At 46.9% G+C, this 22,891-nt stretch overlaps 2 protein-coding genes across 4 annotated transcripts in view; both read right to left on the reverse strand.

The window, feature by feature from the left end:
• LOC107190190 (LIM domain-binding protein 2-like) overlaps nucleotides 1-22,891 on the reverse strand; it is a 129,178-nt gene that overhangs the window by 49,605 nt on the left and 56,682 nt on the right. The window lies entirely within an intron of this gene.
• Nucleotides 16,598-17,623, reverse strand: LOC107190191 (protein pygopus-like). Its single transcript, XM_015578955.1, has one exon. It carries the CDS (start codon nucleotides 17,480-17,482, stop codon nucleotides 16,598-16,600), a length of 885 nt encoding a protein of 294 aa, XP_015434441.1. The 5' UTR covers nucleotides 17,483-17,623.

Genomic DNA, 22,891 nt, shown 5'->3' on the forward strand with positions numbered 1-22,891 from the left:
TTAATATATATATATAAAGTATTTATCTGCGTCCTATCGGTCGAATACCGTCATCGAGCATCCGGTTGACTCACGGTCGATACCGAGCATCATTTGAAAAAAAACAAAAAAAAAAAAGGGCACTAATCACACGTTTCCCGATGCTAATTGTTGTTCCCTTAAAGCTTACATTCGAAGTCGCCGTCTCGAGACGAATATTTACAGCATCCCGACCACGACACGATGCAAAAAGCCCCTGGCTGAGGACTCAATCTCGTTCGTTGTCGAGCGTACGCGACCGGTTGTTGGTCCTCTTCGCTAGAAAACTGCGCAGAAAATCGCGTGGTCTGATCCGCGAAACCAAATACGGAACTGGGTTAGTCGAGTGTCTCCCTCTGTCTCGCCATTCTTGGTTCCCTGGGGTCCCGAAGATTCCAGCCGTTCCTCTATCTCTCCGTCTCTCTTTCTCCAGTTACTCTGGTTACCCTGTTTCGTAAGGTCGAACACACTGGGGGATATGTATATACAGGGTGTAACAAAAATGTCGGAGGACTTGAAAATGGGAGACTCGTTAGGTGATTTGAAACAAGTTTTTCCTTAGCAAAAATGTTATCCGAGGCTTTGTTAACGAGATATTAACTAAAAACCCTAACCAATCGGAGCGCGAGTCTGCCGGGTGAGTTCCCGCGGTAACGTTGGCTACGCATTACGATTGGTAGCTGACTCGCGCTCTGATTGGTCAAGGTTTTTCGTTAATATCTCGTTAACAAAGCCTCGGATAAGATTTTTGCTAAGGAAAAACTTGTTTCAAATCACCTCACGAGTCTCCCATTTCAGGGTCCACCAACATTTTTGTTACACCCTGTATATATATACACACACATATATACAATAAAATCTGACATACAACAGGTCCCCCGTGGGCGTTGATAGCCGCGAGAGAAGGCGCGGCGCGATTCGCTCCACTTTTCTGGGCACTGAGGATCAAGCATCCTCACGGATGGCCGCGATACCAGGTGAAATCGTCGAGAGATCGCGGTTCTCCGTGCGATCGTAGGTCGAAACTCGGTAACGAACCACCGTTCTTTTTGTTTCACGTGAAATCCTCGGTGTCACGCGACTACGGTCCCCGTGACATATTTTCATGCGATCTCTATCGACAATACAGGGTGTAACAAAAGTGTTGTAGGTCCCTGAAATTGGGTCATTCGTGAGATGATTTGGAACAAGTTTTTCCTTATAACAGTTTGGTTATAAGGAAAAACTTGGTTAACAGTAAGGTTATAGCCGTATATGTTCAGTTCTGCCGATCAGTTTCGTCGATCGGCATAATGGGGACGCAGCTTTACCGAAGAGGATCGACCTTCCGAAGAATCGATTCGGAATCTAACATCCCCGATTCGTAAATGGGGAGAAGAGGCCTCGGTGAATCGAGCAACCCGTAGCACGAGCCACACAACAGTACTACGTTCCCCCGTTTCTTTGCTCGAACGTGTAGCGATGTAAAAACGCGGCCTTGCCCGGCACGCGGTACATGCGAACTTGCCCATCCGCGAGAGCCAGCTGATTCATTTCAAGGCGTTAGAGAACAGCCTCTGCGACGAAGACGAGGGGCGGGGGGGGGGGGGGAAAAAAAAGACGAGGAGAGAGATCCGGAGGAAGGACAGGGACAAAAACCGCGAGCCATCGCGACAAAGAACCGAGCAATGGAACGCGTAGTGTGTTGTAAACCGTGGGTGAATAAAGAAAAAAAAGGAAAGAAAGAACGAGCCGCCACCGGGAAAAAGACGGTCGGAAAAAATGGCTGCGGTGCGGGAAGGGAGGGGAACACGGTCGACCGATAAGTGCCAGGCAAGAAACAGCGGGGAAACGAACGGAAGTGGCTTGGCCTGAAGGAGGGAGAAACAGGGGGAGCTGGAGTTCTCTGTTCGACTCGATGGAAGTCTATAGGTGTCCCACGTGGGCTTCCAGAGAGTAACCGTGGCTGACAGGAAGACGCCGTCGTCGTTGCTGCAGCCGGTTGCTACTCTTGGTGCAGGACGACGAACTCGTGGTGTTCGTAAACCGAGCACCATGGAAGGAGCGTCGTCAGAGTTACCAGGGGTAGCTACTTTGAACCATTAACTTGGCGAATTTTTCTGGAGATTTTAGGAGTATCTAGGGTTCTTGTCGTGGTAGAAAACTAGTCCAGGGGATGGATAAGTTTACAGAGGGTCCAGGTTAAAGCACTATGAGAAAGCAATGGAAAGCCTTAACCTGGACCCTCTGTAGACTTATCCGTTCACTGGACCCAAGATGTCAGATGAACATACTCATCTCTTTAGTGCTCTAGTCTCCCGTAGACAGACCATGTGTGCCCTGCACACCGTGTGGCCGCTTATTGGAAATGTCTCAAACTTTAAAAAATTGTTCTAACACATCATTTAGTAAAATAATCTTTTTAACTTCACAAAGAATGTCACTTGGTCCAATTTTGAGAGTTGCTCCGTTTTAAAGGGTGTACGAATACATTTTTTACCTACTGTGGCTTGGAATTGTGAAGTCAATGATATTTCTTTCAACCGCACAAAGCCATTAGTTTATGAAATATTGAATGTTCAGTGCCGAGAAGTCTTCGAACAGTCATCGAGGATTTACTGTAGCTACCCATGGCAACTATGCTCTCGATGCAGGACGACGAACTCGTGTTCGCAACCTGGGCACGATGGAAATCGCGTCGTCGATGCCTAGGCCGGAGAGCTTCGTCCTTCGTCGACGAGTCGCGACTGCGCCCCGTTATAACTGCGGCTTGCGGTCGGAAACACGTGGGAACATGCGGGGAGAAGAAGCCCCTCTTTCCCCTCTGTATAGCACCGTGTTACCGTGGGGCTTTCGAGACTGTGGGACCGAGAGGCGCAGCAACGAGGGCGTTTCTGAAGAAAAATTTTCCGTGGAGAGTTTCGAACGGATCGCCACGTGGAAGCATTCGATAAGAAATCAGGAACGATGTACCCCAGGAAGATTGTTCCTACCGAGACTGTTTCGAGGAAATCGGACTTCTGAAAGACACGGAACTTGTACAACCACGAGCAAATTGGGCTTCCGCTAGGAGAAAATGTGGCGTAGGGAAGTTAACCTTTCTTTCAGTAGTTGAAATAAAATTTATCTTTTTCCCCTGGCGGAAGCCGAGTTTGCTCGTGAGGGTACGCAAAGACAGGTAAATTCGCGAGGTATGTATGCGATTCGATTGCGGAAGGTTCCTCGAGGCGACTCATAGCCATCGCTAGTCCCTAGCCAACCGTGAGAGGACGTTCTGTGCGCAACGTGTGTCCCGTGGGAATCCATACCCGTCGAGTATAGGCGACACAAAAGCGGCCCCCGTCCTCCACCCGCCTGCCCTACGAATCCCTACCGTGTTTTTCCATCCCGTATACACCAGGCTCTGTGTGTCCTGATTCTACCAGAAATCGAAGAAATCCTGGCCCCCGTTATACATATACGACCATATGGCGTTCACAGAAGCGGCTACACGCCGCGAGACTCGGGTATAGCAGCCTTTCTCGACTGGGAACCCTTTTTCGTGCGGCTGTGGCTAGGGTAGTAGGAGCAAGTCGACGACGAACGTTCCGAGTAATTTTCGGGATGAAAGGAAGATTCTGAACGGAAAATTATCAGAATCCTTCGACTAAAACGTCCCGTAGACGAACCACCATTAGTCGTACGTCTTAGACCCGTTCAACCGTCTGAACGACAGTCGTAACGTTTGCCGCGCAACCATAAAGCTGCGTGTATACTACATATATAGGAAAATAGTGTTACATAACGATGTTTTTATAACTTCTTACAAGACTATACCTTCTGGCAGAGTCTGTAACAAGTTTGTATAACGTTTCACATCTTAAGCTGCGTCTACACTATATAGCAAAACAGTGTTATACGACAAATTGTTCTATAACCTTGCTATACAACATGTTTGTACCTATTAAGTAGCAATCCGTGGATAATGTGTTAAGCGGACCTCTGGAGGGTCGAAATGCATCGGATCGAAAAATCAACGAATCCCCAGGCCCAAGTCGATTCGTCACGTGTCGGTTTTATATCGTTACGACCAAAACGATCATCGAGCGGAATGAAGACATGAGAGGCTATCCCCGAGTTGTGTTCTGTCGTGGCCTCGAGCACGTTAGCAGGATTAGTTCCCCGGTAGGTGATCACAGCGAGACGCAACCGAACGGGCCCCGTGTGTGGATCCACCTCGAAACTGGTTCCTAAAATGGCCCAGAAGCGTTCCACACGCGCCCGCCAAGACCCCCGTACAGTCTGAGACAAAACAGTCGCTCGCGGAAGCGGGCCAAGTCAATTAAAAATTGACCAAGTCAATTAATTAATCCAATTAAAAATGACAGAGTTACAGGCGTTAAGAAATGAACATTTTATATAAGTGTAAGCTTGACTTAAAACTTTAAACGTGTTTTTCTCGAAACTACATTTTTCAAATCGGTGATCAATATTTCTCGAAAACTACTTCAAAATGTCCGCCATTTTATTCCTAATCAATATTTCGAAAAACCCCACGTTTAAGGACAAGATTGGTTCTTCCATTACATAAATCTTACTGAATCTTTCATTTCAGATGAACCGTTACGAAGTTACAGTGATCACGGCAGACCACTTTTTGTGAAGAGACATCCGGGAGATCGCTCACCATTTATTTACTAATAAATATTTTTAAATAAACTAATTACCTTATAATCTAGAAACTGCAATCTTTGAAACACAAACAAATTTTTTGAAAAAAGGTTTTATAGTTTTTGAGAAAAAAATTCCCAAAAAACATTCTTTTTTCGACCTCCTGTCTGAGCATGACCCCTTAAGAGAGGGGCAGCATACCACGTGTCCTGTGTCACGGTAGCGTGTCTACGATGCTGGTGATCATTCCGCGGATAAAAGGGACCGAATAAATACGGATTAAGCGGCGAACGACGGTGCCCTTGCGACGAGGGTTCCGGGACGTAACGTAACGAAGTTCTTCCCCGTTCTTTCATGGGGCACGAGTAGTGTGTGTACCCTCTGAGCCGAGAGATTCAGCCTCATTATTGTTTGTTTTTTCGCATTTCTTTTTGAAGCTCTACAGACCCTTCTGGTGTTTGCTGAGTTTAACACTGGAAGTCGTTATGCTAATTTGTCATAAGTAAACCGGAGGATTTTATGAGTGTACAAGAGATACATATGAAATATAAACGTTTGGCAAAGATTGATGAGATTTTTATTTTACATTGAAATCTCATCGATTCCCAGTCTGGGTTTTTTTTCTGTTGATTGCGTCGGTAAGAATGTGAATTTACACGAGTATCTAAATATCGAGAGTACTCGCTCGATTATCGCGTCGATCCAGTGAATCGCAGCGTTACAGCTCGGGTTACAATTACTATTTGCAATGGATCGAACGTTCTCGATGTTGATCTTCCCGGTGATGCGACTTCGTAAGGGAAATGTAAGAAGAATTTCGCTTTATTCCAAAACCAGAGGAGAGAACTTAGAGATCGAGGATTTTGAAGAATGCAGACAGAAAGAGAGCGAGATAGCTTTTCGAAGTTTCCTACGGTTCGAAGGGCTCATTCGAGAACTTCTCGACGACGAGCCACGCGACGTACCTTTCAAGGTGAGCGGGATTCGTCTTTCGAAAAAAAAAAGAAAAAAAAACGAACCTCGAAGCATAAAGTGGAGGTGCTCTCTCTCCCTATCCCTTGCTCGTCTCCCCACCCCCTGCATACTCCGAGAGTAAGTTGGTGTTGCACGTACAGACGATCCTCGCGAAAATTGTTTCGTTTATCCCAGTATTTGTTCCTTCTAACCAAATAATAATTTCCCCTCTCATTTCTGTTGTATCTTCAAAAAGAAGCGAGACATTGAAGGTTACCCTCTTTTTTCTTCAAAATCTCCTTAATTCTCCCACCTACCACATTTGGTATATCCCATCCCTGATCTAGATCCTAGGATTCGAGGAAAACACACGCCATACCTTCATCGACCAAAAATCTGTTAACTTCTCACACCAAATCCAGTCCTAACTAGATCCAACGAAGACACAGACGCAACTATCATCGCTTTATCAACCACAAATTTGTTAATTTCTCACAGTCGTGGAAAGAATCCCATTCCAGGTTCCCATTCATCACCGTCCACGCTGCCATCGGATCCATCCATCGCCCCCAGAGTCTGAAACTCCAGAATGATCCCAGAAACCACGGTCGATTTCCGAAAAACCAAGCCGGAAGCTCAGGGCAGCCCAGGACCATAACCTTCCGCATTGTCGCGCGTCTCGAATTAAGCTTCTGGAGCGTCGCGCTGGCGAACGACGCCGCCAGACCGGCAGTCTGATATTCAACCGGGCAAAAAAAAGAGGGGGGTGTGGGACATCACCTAGAGATTCTCTGGTGAAGAGGGTGGAAGGTGGGCAACACCAGAACCGTAGCCACGGATGCCTAGGCGCTAGGCGTCGCGGGTCCGGAGGCCGTTCGGGGAACTGGTCAAACGACATTTCCCGCGTCCCGCGTGAGGTGGCTGCGCGCGCGTGATTCCATTGGGACGGTGTACCCTCTTGTGGTCTCCTCTCTCTATCTACGCTTCTCGGTATATATGTATTGTACTTCGATCGACTTCCACAAACGCTCAAAGTTCGAACGTGGTGGACGCGCTAAGTTCCCATGGCGTATACACACGAAGAGAAGGAACACGGAGAAATAGAGAGAGAAAGCATGAGAGAAGCAAAGGGGGAACACAGCAGCCGAGATATCCAAGAGGAAGAAGACTCGGAGGAGAGCTAGAGGTAAGGAGACGGTTCGGAAGGTAGAGGAGCTCGGGAGAGAAGGCAGCAGAGCCCGAGGTGGAGGCGTCGGTGGAGGAGGAGGAAGAGGAGTGCAAGTTGTGGAAGGGGTAAATACGGGGGAAGAGAGAGAGAGAGAGAGAGAGAGAGAGAGAGCACCTTATTCTCTCTGGGGGGAAGGAGGTGGAGGATTCGAGGAGCCGGCCTTGAGAACGCGGAGAGAGCGAGGCAAAGAAGAAGAAGACGATGGAGGAGAAGAAGAGAGAGAGGGAGCAGCGACCAGCCCGAGCCAACTCCAACGCCAACGAACTGCTTCACTGGCAAATCACTCGCGGTTCTCATCCCTGGCTTCTTCGATTCTTCATCCGTGAATTAATGAACCGAGGACACGTAGGAGCGCCGCTCTCTGGAGGCGCGCCGCTCTCTTGTTCTCTCTCGTCGTGGCGGAGTCGGGCGCAACACGGTTGAAGAGAGGCTTGGGTGTCATTGGGACGGGATTCGGTCAACGAAATCCACGATAAATCGACGGATCCGTGGTGTTTCGTTGGGTAGACGTCTGCTTTGAGGAAAGTTTTGACATGTATACGTATGTACAACACCGTCTGGGTGTGCAACGGGACTGAAACGGAGAGGCATTATGCAACGCGAGGATGATGTAAGAATCACGACGAGAACCTGGAGATTCGGATTGACTCTACTGACACAGTGTATTCTCCGACTCCTGCGGGATAATCAGGCGAGAATTCAAGTACAGTAAATTATCGATGAGTGTTCGAAGGCTCTCTCGGCACGGAACATTATATATTTCGTAAACTAATGCGGCTGAAACAAATAGCATTGGATTCAGAATTCCGAGCTCTATCACTGCGCAGAACCTCATTGAAAAATCAGGGGTAGATTTGGGGGCCTCTCTTTGTCAGTGTCGAGGAACCTTCGAATACTCATCGATGATTTACTGTATACGGGGGAACTTCTCTGTTTTGAGCAGTTAAGATACACGATATGATATCCACCCCGATACTAGTTAAACGGATGAACTTCTAGTCGCTACTATTAATCACGGAATGTAAAGGTTCCAACGAATCCACCGGAACAATCCAGAAGAGGCTAGATTTAGAGCGATCGTATTCGGAGCACGGCCTTGTTACGGCCGATCAGGCTGAAACGAAACTGCCGGATCGCTCCAGGACGATCCGACAACGATTGCACGCAATCACAGAGAGAATCGAATTCGGATCGAATGAATTTTAAACGGGTGATGATTGTTATTAAGTCAGGGAAAGTCTGAGGAATAATACAATTGACTCGCTCGCTGCACCGTTTTGGAATCTTGTATCAAAAAACCTTTTTCTTCCATAGAATCAGAAGTAAAGAAAACATACGACGAAAAAAAATCACTTGACAAGCAAATATGCAGTAGTATATGTACGAGGACTGTTTGACAAGGCAGTGACATTTTTTTACAATGGCAGATGGCACTCAAGTCGCAAGAGAAGTTTTGTCATCTTATTAGAATTTATTTTAATTTTATAGCAAATACATTTACCCTGCTTCTGTCGAATACAAAAGTGCACGTTTTCAAAATGAAACGAAACACTTAAAGGGTTAAAGAAGCTTCGTAGATAGTCAAGATATTGAACTAAAGTGATATTATTAAGATTCGAGATAGATGTTTTCGAAGATATTGTCACTAAAGTGATAAACTAGGCGTCCACTATAGTAGACAAATGCAGTTACCTAACCCACTTAAATACTCCAAATAACGATATTAACACAATATGTGTGTGTGTGTGTGTGTGTGTAATAATTTTATCGAAACGTTGTGTAGAGATTGAAGGAAACAGACAGAGCGTCTCTCATCGCTTCGGAGCGCACAATCGTCGATGCGATGACGGCCAGCAAAACACCGTTTTATGTAACGAATAGGAAATATTTCGAAGAATATATTTCCTCCGATTACGCGACTCGTAATGATCCACTATTTGCTGGAGGTTGCTACGTAACTGGTTAATTGGTTACTACATCCGACACGGGGACAGATTGTAGCAGTAAATAAAAATATAATCTAACCAAATCTATGTTTTTACATTTATTAAATAAAAACAATCAATTTTCTAAAAAAAAAACATGCCTAAATTATCAAATAAAATGTTAAGTTTTCAGTTTTCATTTTTGTTCCCCAAAACTATACCTACATTTTAAAAAAGTATACTTTTGACAATATACTTCCATTAACACTAGAAATACCGACGATAAATGTATATTTGCTTCGATCGCTGAATAAACGTGGAAAACTTGAAAATTTATAAATTTATAAATTGAATAATTTTTTCACTCTCATATCGTAATAAAAGGTGCAAAAGATCTGAGAAAATGTATTGTCATAACATTTTAATCGTCGTTGTAAGAGTGTATTGACCAGTCATTTCGATTGGTTTGGTAGTTCTAGTGTTAACGAGCTATAGGAAATGTATGTATTATCTACTAAATGTACATATAATACTAATAATACATTTACTAGAAATAGTATACATTTTTATATTCGATTCACACTTCTGCTAAAATCGTACGTAAATGCATGACTGGTAAGTGTATAAAATTTACTAACCTTCACGCTTTTACTGTGACCATATACATCTACTTTTCATTCATAAAATTTCATCCAGTTAGATCGTCCGACCGCGACGCCGCGATGAGAACCACTATCCCGTGAGAGAGTGTACGCGCTCGACGCAGGTAGGTCGGTTGAACCCACGGCTCTCTACGGAATATACAGACAGTTGGCGAGTATTCGCGAGGTCACGTGCTGCATTTGGACAGGCAGCGCTAATTTCATTATTTATAGCCCGAAGCTTTCGATTCGCCGATCGACCATTATTCCCCGCGTGCAACGACACCAGAGAACGGTGTGGAGTCGTTCTCGGCGGCGACTCGGCCTAGAAGAGGATTTTCGTTTTCAACCTGCTACCAGCCGGATTCGACGCGGCATCGGCTGAAATAGACCGGGCCCGCGGTAAAAATAAAATCCCGTATACGAATCCACGAGGAAACGGATAGGCTCCACCAGACGTGAAAGTGTTCGAAATAATTGTAAACTTTTAGGATTTAGGATCTGACACGACTCTGGGCCCCAGTCATCGACTGATCGAGAATAAGAAAAGAGTTGCCCTGGTCCTCTGCACAGGAAGAAATGTTAAGGGGTCATGCTTAGTCAGATATGTTCAAAAATTCGATTTTTCACTTTCTACATTTTCTTTAAGTACATCTTGAGAATATTCTGTGCAAGTTTCAAGGTAATCCAATTAAAAATGACAGAGTTACAGGCGTTAAGAAATGAACATTTTATATAAGTGTAAGCTTGACTTGAAACTTTAAACGTGTTTTCCTCGAAATTACATTTTTCAAATCGGTGATCTGTTTTTCAACACATTTTTTGAAAAAGATCTTACTGTTTTTGAGAAAAAAATTCCCAAAAAACATTCTTTTTTCGACCTCCTGACTGAGCATAACCCTTTAAAAGACAGCAAAATCTCGTCTTCGTCCGTTCCCTCGATAAAATTGTCCTCGATTAGTCACACAGGTGAGACGCACCTATGAATCATACACTCTTATCGTCCGTTCCCTAATGTGCGAATCGAGGGCAACACCTCCAAAAGCTGAACAGCACAGGTTGCTACTCACAGCAAGGAACCGCTCATTCGGAATCCCCGTTTAACGTTACCCCGAGTGCAATTCACTCGGCTATCAAACACTGAAGTCGTTTATCGGACAACCGAGATCCTTATCCTCGAAACCAGTTGTTAACACGTCCGACACGCCGCAGTGTCGACAACTTTTCGAGTGGCTGCAACGGGAAGATGGCGGGGTGAAGGAATCCACTTTCAATTAAGAACGATGGCTCGCGGGTCGGTAATCCGGACCAAGGATCCGAACGATAGAGAACAGAGGGAATCCAATGAGAGGTTAATTATCTTCGAATCTCCGCCAGTTTCACAAGCCCCACGATAACACCACACTGGGGCCCGCGTTTATCGAGCTAGGAAATTATTATCGCTGAGATTTGGACGGCTGATAATCGATTTCAGCCTGTCAACGGTTCCTGGACACGCTCTCTCTTTCAGTGGACCGAAAACCGCTTGGACAAATTAGGGGATCATTGCTTAGACACGCCTGGCGAACTGGTTTCGCATAAATTGTACCTGTTCTAGGACTTTGGTAACGCGTGTGTGTTCACTCTCGTAGGTAAACCCGAAGAAGAAGGACGATATTGTGTCACTTCTAGAGCCGCCCTCGATGCCCTCCCCCAATTCCGCTTCCGTTCTCTCTTTGACAAGTCGATGACTAGGTGCACGGCGGAACCACTCGGGTCACACCGTATACCTGAACCAGGGGATTAGGTTTATCTGCTCTCCAGGCCGGTGCCGACACACTTTGAAAGTAATTGGAAAGGACGGGCAAGATGCTACCGGGCGAATGATTGAGTGCGCCGGGGTTAATCGAGTGCGTGGAAAAGCTTGATAGATTTGATATAGCTAGCCTGATGGTGCACACACGACGGTAGGAGAAACACTAGGGATTATATTGGATTCTAGAGACTTTAACGGTTGATAAAGTTCCTGTAATGTACGCCTAACGTTTGCACGTAGGTGACTACGTCGTAGTCTAACGTTGACGTAATACATAGTCCCATTTAAAAACAAACATCGATGACCTTGAAGTTTTGGAAAAATACATTGAGAAATGTTTTGTTGATCACAGTATTTGGCCCTTCCAATCAAATAATGTTTTCCTCTCACGTCTCTTTCTATCATCAAAATCAAGCGAGATATTTAATTTGCTTACGTTAGGTGGAACACCTTGTATACAGGACCATGTTCTATCTATCCTAACCAGGTTTAAATCAAGCAAATGATTATCGTTCCATGGGAACCACCAAAGACTCGTCACGTAGGGCCCTACGATTCCGAGTCGATTCTTTGGAAGATCAATTCCCTTGATTAACACGCCATACTGCCATGTACAACACATGCATTGAAAGTGATTTCTACTGATTCCGTAACTTCTATTTAATCGTAACAGATTAATAAGTCACTGTTTCATAAAACGTGAACTCTGGTCCCAATATTTTTAGCCATTGTATGCGTTATACATGTCGGTGACGTATGGAATGGATCTTCCGAAGAATCAAATCGGAGCCGAACATCCCGAACTCTCCACTAGACCAAGAGAAGAGATCATTTTTGAAGCTCAATATGCTCAACGATCGAACCAGGTCTATGGTCGGAATAGAATCTAAAAGGGTTACGATATCAATTCCACTTCATCAGGATTCATCGGTAAGATTCACGACTAAGGTATAAGGTGTTTCCCGCGTGCACGCACGTGCATTCCACTTTTCAGGCTTGCCTTGAACCTGCCCGGTTGCGCGGACAGTTTCACGTGAAACTGGAACCGACCAGCGATACGGCTTGATACGCTGCCTGCACACGGCTTTATGCGTTCTCCGATCCGGTATCTCTCTCTGCTCGCGTGCCTCGCCCGACGAAACGAACCTTTCCTCTTTCCATGCTATTCCTTCTTCGTCATCCGCCGATTCACTCGAACCGCAAAACGTTATCCGCGAGCCTTGAATATTCCTTTCCTCGATCGTTTCCCCTCGTTTCACTAGTATTCGATAGAGATCGATGGTTAGACAAAGATTCGAATGTTTCTGAACGGAAAATCGTTTACAGATCCAATTTTTGTCCTGATATAGATCACTTCCGACAATTATTATCACGGTTCAAGATCACTACCTATATCGGAACCCCAGATCCAGACTGTATTAACTCTTGTGTGGGCAACTGTACCCAGACACCCAATTCTACATTTCCTTCCACAATTTTTTATGGTCTTATTTAAAACAGCATTTGGTAATTATAGAGGGTGTAACAAAAATGTTGGAGGACTCGGAAATGGGAGACTCGTGAGGTGATTTGAAACAAGTTTTTCCTTAGGAAAAATGTAATCCCAGGCTTTGTTAACGAGATATTCAAGAAAAACCCCGACCAAACAGATCGTTTCTCGTTGAATTTTTACCGAAGGGTTCCACAGTCACAAAGTTTTTACACCTTTGATTTCCTCCCCTCTAAAGTTTGGTACGTGTGATTTAATATACTCTGGCTCTGGGCTCCAGATATATTCGCTGTCGGACGAAGTTTCCTCGATAAAACGTGGCAAGAGAAAGAGGTATACGTATTGTGAGAATTTTGCGCGCGTTGCGAAGAGAACCAAGGTGTCGATTCAGTTTGTCGCGAAGCGATCAAGGTCCTTCTTATCCTACCCAGAGAGGCCGCGATAAGATAAGACCCCAGCGACGAACGGCGTTCGACTTCCGATTCGCGCACCAAACTCACCGCTTGTGGCCTCTCTCTCTTTCACGGTGTTATTCCTGTTTCTCGCGCACGACCTCGTTCGCTCGACGTGGGTATATTGCAGAAAAAAAAATTAAATTCCCACCAAAATTCCAACACACTGAAGTCCTCGTGTCGAGATATCTTCGCGGGGGACAATTTGCTACGGTTGAGAGGCCCTCGTCATGTAAACCACTCGAGAATTTTCAGATAATTTCGAGTGTTTCTCCCCACCCTAAACAATAATTCACCAATATAAAACTCAATATAGTATACTAATCGGGTGCAATGGAGCTACAAGATCTGTCAAATACCACCACAGTCGAGGTTTCTCTCCCCTGATTAACAGTACGAATCATTTTATCCGATTGCACATTAGGTCGTCTCTCTATCTATCAGTCGTCTACGAAAAACGAAGAAGAAAAAAATGGTCAATACTGTTCAAACAAAGTAGCCTGCTGAATGTAACAGCGTGGAACGTCTATGTTAATGGGCTCTCGCGATTACCCAGACGGGGGCAGCGAGCACGGAGATGATGTCGAGCCGATAGAGACCGTCCAGACCGGATACAAGGAAGGTCGAAGGAGAAGAACCGGATAATCGTCACCGGTGGCTACGCCACGCACCCGGGTTTCTGGCTATATCGGCCACCGTCGACCCTCCAAGTATCCCTTCTCTGGCCGTCTGACGTTCCACCGGACGAGGAAGGAAGTGTACACGCAGTCGCGTTTCTCTGCGGTGTACACCTGCGCGCCTCCCACCTGCGGGCCACCTGAACTCGCGGATAGAACCGCAAGTCCGAGGAGGAGAATTTTCTCAGGGCACCTGACTACGCGGCAACTTGGCCAAAGTCGCCAGGAGTAGCTAATTTTGAAGTATTTTGCTTCCTTTGGAAACTGATAGAATAGTAACGAATGTAAACAAATCTTGGTGTGAATCCAGTTCCTGCAAATTAACCCACAAAAATCGATATTTGCATAAATATCTGCAGTCTAGTTATTGTGTATATATTTGTATTAAGTTGTTAACGAACTACAGTAAATCCTCGATGAGTGTTCAGACGTCATCCCCACCACTGGAGGGTTGTGAGGTCTTATAGAACGAGTCAAACGCTCAAGAAACCTTCGAACACTCATCGATTATTTATTGTATCGTTCGAGCACTCGGAGAATCGTGGTGAAATCTTGAAGGGAATTTCGTGGGCTGCCAAAAGGGTTTCTCATCTCGTTCGAGGTGGGGTCAGTCACCAAAGAGGATAAACGGGGATTAATAGACGATTTTTTCGATGTCCTTCGATGAGGATACTTACTCGACGGGCACACGTTACCACGTTCGACCGTGGCAACGGTCACCAGGAAGATCCTGGTCGAGCTATGATAACGGATTCTTCGAGTATACTGTTACTACGCCCGAGAGAACGGGCCCAGCCGAGAGACTACTGCCGAACGATTGGTGGCATGGAACGGGGGGTATCGGGCCGTAAACGAATCGTCTGCGCCACGATCGCGACCAAGAATTCTCTCAGGAACTTAAAGCGGTATGATTTTGATACCGGTATTATGCCATCAAAGCTATACTGAAACCGATATATTACCGAAAACCGAAATAAATACCGGTATTTTGTCGATTTCTATAAGGGTACGGTTTATATAGGGTTATATGTATGTATAGATCAAAGGTACAACCGAAAATATCGGTATTTTACGTTTCTTTCTAATTTTTTAAAAATGAAAGTACATATTTTTATTATTGCCATATTATTAAGCATTTTAAGATAAATTTAAACGATATATTTCGAAGGTCTGTTTGAGCAATAATATTAAAACAATTTATGGCACGTTATGGGCAAATAACGCTAACCGAAACAAGACGATAATGAAAATATGTACTTCCACTGAAACATATACATTGTCGTTAAAATCTCTGTAAATAACAAGTAGAAAGAGAATTCTATTAAGTTCAGTCCAGAAAATCAAATAACTTTTATATAAAACGTTTTTTCGCATTTTTGATAGTTACACAATAATAGTGGACATACACTTATAGAGATAATACTATAAACCGGACATACTATATATACATCATTTTCAGGAAGTTTGCGTGACCCTCTCTCTGAAACGAGAGCGACGGTGTGTACCGCGGAAACATCCTCGCCAGTGGCACGAGTGCAGTGTTGCGTGACGAAAAATTGTTACGGCCATACGTAACGACAGATTATTTATTTATATCGCCCCTTCACGGAGTGAGGGGTCCTCTAATCGCGGCAAGATTGATTCTTTTCAAGCTTTCTTTTTTTCAAGCGATTCTTTTCTTTAGTTGTGTAAAGAGGGTGCACGGCAGTTTCGTGGTCGTATCCGTCCGCGAAGATGTCAGAGGGCCACGTGCGCGTCTTTCTCCGTCGACGTACACGATGGACGACGGAAAAAAAATATATATATATATATATATATATATATATATATATATAGATATATATATATATGAAGCAAACAAAAACTCGATGAAAAAGTGATATGTCCGTCAAGGACATTATCGTCGAACCGCCACGGAAAGACAGGGAGATGAGATACAGAAGTTTGCGCGAACGGGAAGAATAAAAGAGAATACGCGCAGGCAGGGACTCTCGCAGAGATTTGCATAAACAGGCAATCAAAGTTCAAATCTCCGCGCGCTCGCGGACGAAAGATAAGCTCCCATGTCGAGCGAGATAGGGTTTCTTTGTTCCGTGTGTACGAAGGCAGATATGCTGATTTCTCTCTCTTCGGCTTTTACACGCGTTTACGCCCGATACGTCATTATTGAGAATTATTCCGTTGGCCGATCGACGAGGTGTGTAGGTAAAGGATCGCCCCAAGTGGACACGTACTGTACACGGGTCTCCGTCAGAATGATTGACACAGGTTGGAGCGGATGGATCGTTCATTGATTCGCGTATGAATAAGAAATTATGGGTCTTCCGATGGTACAAGTGGAAGCGAACATGCCAAGATCGACAACAGAGAGTATCGCAGCAGAGAGCCATTTCCCAAACCAAGATTAAATGGAGTACGTACACCGACGAGCACATTTGGCTTCCGCTGGGGGAAATAGCAGCACAGGAAAGAGGGCATCGTATCCACTTGGCAAATTGATTTCAAGTATTGAAAGAAATTTTAAACTGAATGTTAATCTATATAACTCTAATAGTTTTCTATATGTTAATCTATTTCCCCCCAGTGGAAGCCCAGTTCGCTCATGAGAGTATGCAATGCGCGTGTCGTCAACCCTAACCCAGTCCTAACAGTAATCCGAAAACCACCCAAAATCGTGCCCCTCCCCCCCTCCCCGAACAATCTCTATCCAGAACTTTGCGACCTTATTACGGTAATCGATTTCATTCTCGCGAGACTTTTCTCCGACCAGAAATATATAGACCAAAGAATTACCTGAAGTAGTGGGATCCGAAAGGCGAACAGTAAAAGGGATCGTTGTGCATGTGCGGCTGTCCGGGTACTCCAGGTCCTTGGGGATGTGGATGGGGTCCCATCGGACCGGCCGGTCCAGGACCGCACATACCGGGTGCCCCTTGGGGCTGCATACCGGCGGGGCCCATCATACCGGCGGCTGGGCCCATCGGATGCGGCCCAGGATGATGGGGCGAGCCGACCATGTGAGGACCGGGATGGTGCGGATGCGGCGACGGTCCACCGCCGCCCATATGGGGATGGGGGGCATGAGGTGAACCGGTCATGATCCCGTGGGGCGGCATCGGGTGAGGGCTCGGCGAGGCCCCGTTCAGATGGGGTCCACCGGCGTGGGGGGTTGGCGGTCCGCCGTGGGTCGGCGTGGTGGCCGGCTGGGGCGGCGGTAAGCTAGGCGGTCCGGTTGGTCCGGTCGCCGCGAGCGGCGGCAGCGGGCCGTTCGCCATGTTGTTCAGCTGGGTGAGCGAGGCCGCTGCCGACGCCATCGCCTGCAAGGGATTCGTGGTGGCGCCGCTGGTCGTGTTTACGCCTAGGCCACTGGTGTTGTTGATTACCTGCTGGCCCGTGTTGTTCGTGCCAACTAGATTGTGGCCAGAATTCAGACCGTTCCCGTTGCTCACAGAGGGGCCGTTGGTGCTGTTGTTGTTGTTGTTGTTCGGGTTGCTCACACCGCCGCCGAGTGATTGCAAGGACGGCGGCAGCGGTGGCGAGCCGGCGGGGGGCGCTGCCGGGCCCCCGAGGCACCGGCCCGACGGACCGGGGGCGGTTACGCTGCTTTGCGCTACCGGCACGCCGGCGTGGAGTGGTATTCCACTTGGGGGGCGCTGTGCCACCCTCACCGGCATCACTCCCCCCTCCACGACGTCCTTCACCCTCTCCTCGGAACTCCCCGCCGGTTTTGATCGCTGAGGTACGAGAGCGCGGGAATCTCTGTCCTCTCTCTCCTCGGGCAATCCCCCGGTTCCTTAGATTCGAGATACCAGACGATACGGATGATTCGTTGCTGGTAGAATATTCGGGATCCTTCCGATCGCGCACTATATACTTTTGAGTTTAAAGGAATCGATAATATCCTGTGAGCGGATATAGTCTTTGGAGACGTCAAAGTATCCTGAATCGATTATTATCACACACGATCTCTTTACCAGGAAGCTCACTGGATCACGAGATGAATAATCACAACGAGGTGATTAACTGTGGGCCTAAACGCTGTTCACTGCACTTTAACACGGTATACTCTATCGATCGCGAACTCGGAACCAATCCACGTGTCGTCTGGTACGGACGGGAAGGGACGCGGCACTTCGTGTGGCACAGCCGTTTCAAGTTTCTTGATACACTCAGCGAGTGGTAGATTTCGCGCGCTGGACAACGTATCAACATATCCCGAGTCAAGTCCCCCAGGCTTGCACCACCCTCCAGCGGATCCTGCACCTCTGTCAGCTTCGCTGGGCGGGAACACGAGTTTCGAGTCGTACGAGTTCCAACACCCACTTATATCGATCCTACCGCCGATTTCACACTTGGAAACGATCACTCGCGTGCCACCTGTTTCGGTTAGAATCCTTTAACAGTCCCCCTAGTGTTGCAACAGGGTCCTAAGCTACGGGTACTCCAAAAAAACTACGAAGACCACCAAAGTATCCGGGAAGTCACGTGGCACTTTATAGTCGAATAACACCACAAGTACGCACTATCTACGATTACACAATCGGTTAGTAGCGTTGTTTATATGCCATATACGAGAAACCCGGCACACCCGCGATCCCACACACACACATACACACACACACGCACGCACACACGCACACCGTTTCTAACCTCTCGTGCACCACCACCACCAGAGCAATACCTCTACGGGGGACGTGTGTAGTACACCTGAAGCGGGGGTGTGTGTTAGTGCCAGCGAGCATCGAGGCATCCGCTGGGGCACGTGGTCGTCACGTCGTCGGCGTCGCGGTGCGCACCTACGTCGCGGACCATCAGCACACCTCGTCTCCCGCCCATCCTGGCGCCCTTCTTCGCCTCCGTCTGGCAGGCAGCCGGATCCCGCGGGATCGTTTGCATCCCGTAGCGCGGGCTCAGTCGCCGTTAGGCGACCCAAACATCAGGCCCACGCGAGCACGCTGCTGCTTTCTAGCCGGCTGACCTCCACCGCAGCAGCGTCTCGGCATAGTCCGTGGAGACGCTTATTCGACGGAAACTTGCTACACCTTCAATTTCGCGGGCTCTCACCTCCCCCGATTCGCCCCGTTTTTATAACTCCGAAAATCTGTCCAGATGGAAGGATTCCCTCCCCCACCTGAGTAAACGATCGAAGGACAAAACTTGCCCCCGGCGGTTTCACACCAAACTATACTTGAATTGATCCACAAAACTCCACCCACTCGGAGTAGTCACCGCTGCCGCGAGATTAAATATCGTACACCAGGCTGTAGAGTAAAAAAAAAACAACAACAAGAACACGGGTGACGACGCGCGGCATCGAGTGTGTCACTGAAGGGAACGGAACGAGTGACGGCACGGTCCGCGAACTGACGCCTGTACACTCGACGAGAGCAATCGCGTTACTGCGGAGCAGCAGGCGTTGGCGGCGCTGCGATCGCGACGACTTGAGCTTTCGAGGACAGAACCGACGCCGCTGGAGGGGGACAGCCACGCGAGGACACTGGGAGGGGGTAAACTGAACCGAAACCACTGCGAAAGGAACAGAGAAAGGTGTGCTCGCTGGAAAGGGGGTGGGTTAGGGGGAGGGGAGCAGACCACGCACCTAGCGAAGGTGGGGATCCACGTGAGCGCGCCCGATGCCCGGTGTCCGTCCACGCAACCGACATGGGGACTTTGCGTGGCCACCCCCACCCCCCTTTTTCTGCTTGCCTGTCAGTCCTGCAACGAACCCTTCTACCCTTTGATTCCTTCACGATTTTCCTTTGCTCCGTTAATTTTCCCACTCGGGGAGTTGCTGACACACACGGCACTTATCTAATTATACAGTCGTGAAACATCGCGAAAGAAATGTTGCGAGGAATCGAGAAACTCTACGGGGGTAAAAGTTATCCCACTCGGGATTTTTTTACCATATTTACATTTTTTAATTAAAATACTAAGTAGGTATCGTGATGTCCCCATTTCTGCTCACAAAAATTGTAGACGCTTCAATTAGTCGAAATTAGGACATTTATCTTACAGATCCACGAATTTTTTCTTTCCCACGTGATCGATCTCAACACTCTGCTACTACAGGGGTAGTTCCCTTAAATCATAACACAGAACAAAGAAACAAGATGGGGTGAATTTTTCAGACCATTGGAAGACTAAAGGAATCGGGACACGGTGGTGTCCGATTCTATTTGGCAAACGATCGATCGACAGCTGGGGAATCCGTATCTTCGTCAAAGTCCACTGAGAGAGAGAGAGAGAGAGAGAGAGAGAGAGAGAGAGAGAGAGAGAGAGAGAGGAGGGCAATTTCACTTTCCACGCGGCGATCGAAATCGTCGGTGGGTCCCGAAGAATTGATTCCGCTAAGATCACAGAAGCCCAGAAATCCGATTTATCGTGTTCGGGGTCAAGTTGAGCGCATTTGTACGGCGTGATGAAGAAGAATGGTCTTCCACCTTGACGCGCGGCGCGTGCTAAAACGATCAACGTCTGGACGGTGTGTGTTGTGCTCGAACGAGCAGCCTGCTGCCATTTTTTCTCTGTGTAAACGTTCCCCAATTTTCGAACAATGATTGATCGATTATACCTACATCACGATGCGTTCTAAGGTCGAAATAAGTGGCTGTAAATATAAACGAAACAATAGAATCACCGCTGAAACGAACAGAAGCGGAAATTGGACAGATGAAAAAAATCCAATGAAATTTCGCATAATACGAAAGGGGATCTAGGAATAGTCGGATTTATACGTTCGACTGGGAGCTTCGTCGGTGAGTTTCGCATTAAACGGAATTATTAAAGAGCCCCACGAGTCCGTATATTCGAGGGACTCGAGAGCTCTCGACAAGGGGATTCGCGGGCTTTCCGGGGGGGCCAATTTTTTTTTTTTTTTTTCGTGAATCTAGCTTCGAAAAGGCCGCGGCAACTTAATAACTGGATTACCGCAGAAGTAATTTAGGATTAAAAAGTAATCGACTCGGTATCGTTTCGTGCCCGGTAAGGAAATGTCCTACGGTCTCCGTTGTGCGGCCAGATGCAGATACCAGATTAACTGGATGAAGAAAAATGGCAACGACGGTGCAGAGGAAAAAAAAAAAGATAGGGAGATCCACGACGAAAAATTCGAGCATCCCCGCGAGGAAACAGCTGAACACTTTGTTTCAAGCAATTCCATATAGCTATGCTCGGAAAACACGTTAATATATTTTACCTATAATGTATTGTTTGCAAACAAAAATTAATATAATAATATTTGGGACGTTATTATTATTATTACTAAAATTAATAAATAATATTAAAAAGTAACACGTGTTGAAAGGTACACGAAGAAGTGGCCACATTTTTCACCTGTGGGGAGAGGTCACACCTACCTCTCTCTCCACGAACTACTCTACGATCCAGCATAACCAAAATTCTTATGCTCGACGAGGCTACTCTGAATTGTCGAGGACGCGTGGAACAGGTTCGAAAACGGTACAAAGCTAATAACGAGGCCCTAACCGCGGCCTAAGGAGCAGGGGACAGAGAGACTCAGGTAACTCGGTACTCGCCACGCAGGTAGAGTTTGAGACAAGAGGTATCATTGTCCGAGTGCCGGGAGGCCGCAAGGCGACCGTTTACAAAGCCCCGGAAATTCCAGGTAACCCCGAACGTTTAACGGAAAATAACAAAGTCTCAACCACTCTCCACAACAAGAATCGTTCTAGACGTCCTGTTTTCCCTGACGAATCGTACAGTTTTCTGGTGGGGGTGGGGGAAATGATATTTTTCTCGTTCCTCTTTCGAGTGTCACTTGAAAAACTTGACCCAGATTCAGAGATAGTGACCAATTCCCGTAAAATGGGTACAAGTGAACGTGTTGTTAAATCCGCATTCTAGAAGTAGCCAAGATTACCAAATTGGTGTAATTAATTTTCAGTCGAACAATTGAAGAAACATGAATTCCTAGTCGACCGTATTTCACAAAAATCCGAAATTCGACCTGGAACCAAGTGGTTTCGAGGTTCGTTCGGCCTTCGCACGCTTCCAATGAAATTTCCAACACGTGGGTGGTGCGTTTCTGGTCTACGCGACGTGACCACGACCTTCTGGCATCGGGCAGAAGCGCAGGGAAGGGGAGGGGGGAGGCAGTCCGGTCCCTGGATAGACTACCAAGAATTCTCTGGGACCATTAATCTGCTCTCTGCGACACCCGGGGCCCCGTTTACCTCCCTTTCCCCCCACCCTTTTTTTCCGGCAGCCACCCCACCTTTCGGCCAGGTAAGCGTGGCCGGGGCCCCCGAGCCGATCCAAGGCATTGTCCGAGCGCCGCTGGTTAAACGTGCCAGGTTGTTGGCACCGATCAGAAACCACTATCGCGACCGGAAGCGGCCGCGATCTCGGAGCAAGGAAAGAGGGAGGGGGGCGCTAATTGCTTTCGGGGGATGCGCTGATTGTCGTCGGACAACTAAAAAACGGGTTACCGATGCACGTGATTCTTGGTTCCGGTGACGAAGGACACTGGGATTCTTTGGCAGAGAATTAGGTAAACTTGTTCAAAGAGGATAAACTGTCTTCGATGGAGTGCATTCGGGACGTTTCTTGGATACGGGATCGTCACTAACCCTAAAGCAGAGATGGAGGAATTCGTTATCTAGATTTTCGAATAACAAATAAAAGATCAATGAGTACTTCGTCGTTTTCGATCGATTAAAGGTGGTAATTACAATTCCTTAACTTCTTCAGTGAATAGACATTTCGTGAACAATTATTTAATTATATATTAATTATTTCGGTGGTTATTGAACATTCAAAAATGTGTCAAAATTATTACATGTGGCTCTTATTATCGAAGAACTTGCTCACTCCTGGTCTAGATGATTTCTTCTACTAGAAATCACTGAATTTAAAAAAACACCCCCCACTCCCCTCCCCGCAGCATATTCTGCGCGAGCAATCTACACACACAGGATCTCTGTGAATCAATAGAAATCTGTTGTCTGGTCACCACCAGTAGCCTACAAAAATCGTAATTCAGAGCCCGGGGGTTGCGAGTCGAGACCCATTTGGTGATGGAACCCGAGTTTCCACGCGGCAGGTACACGACCCACGACCCC

This window comes from Dufourea novaeangliae, unplaced genomic scaffold (genome assembly GCF_001272555.1).
Source record: "Dufourea novaeangliae isolate 0120121106 unplaced genomic scaffold, ASM127255v1 scaffold168, whole genome shotgun sequence".
Lineage (NCBI taxonomy): Eukaryota > Metazoa > Arthropoda > Insecta > Hymenoptera > Halictidae > Dufourea > Dufourea novaeangliae.

Excerpts from the sequence above, each read along its gene's own strand:
- LOC107190191 (XM_015578955.1), bottom strand. The coding sequence starts at position 17,482 with ATGCCGGTGAGGGTGGCACAGCGCCCCCCAAGTGGAATACCACTCCAC.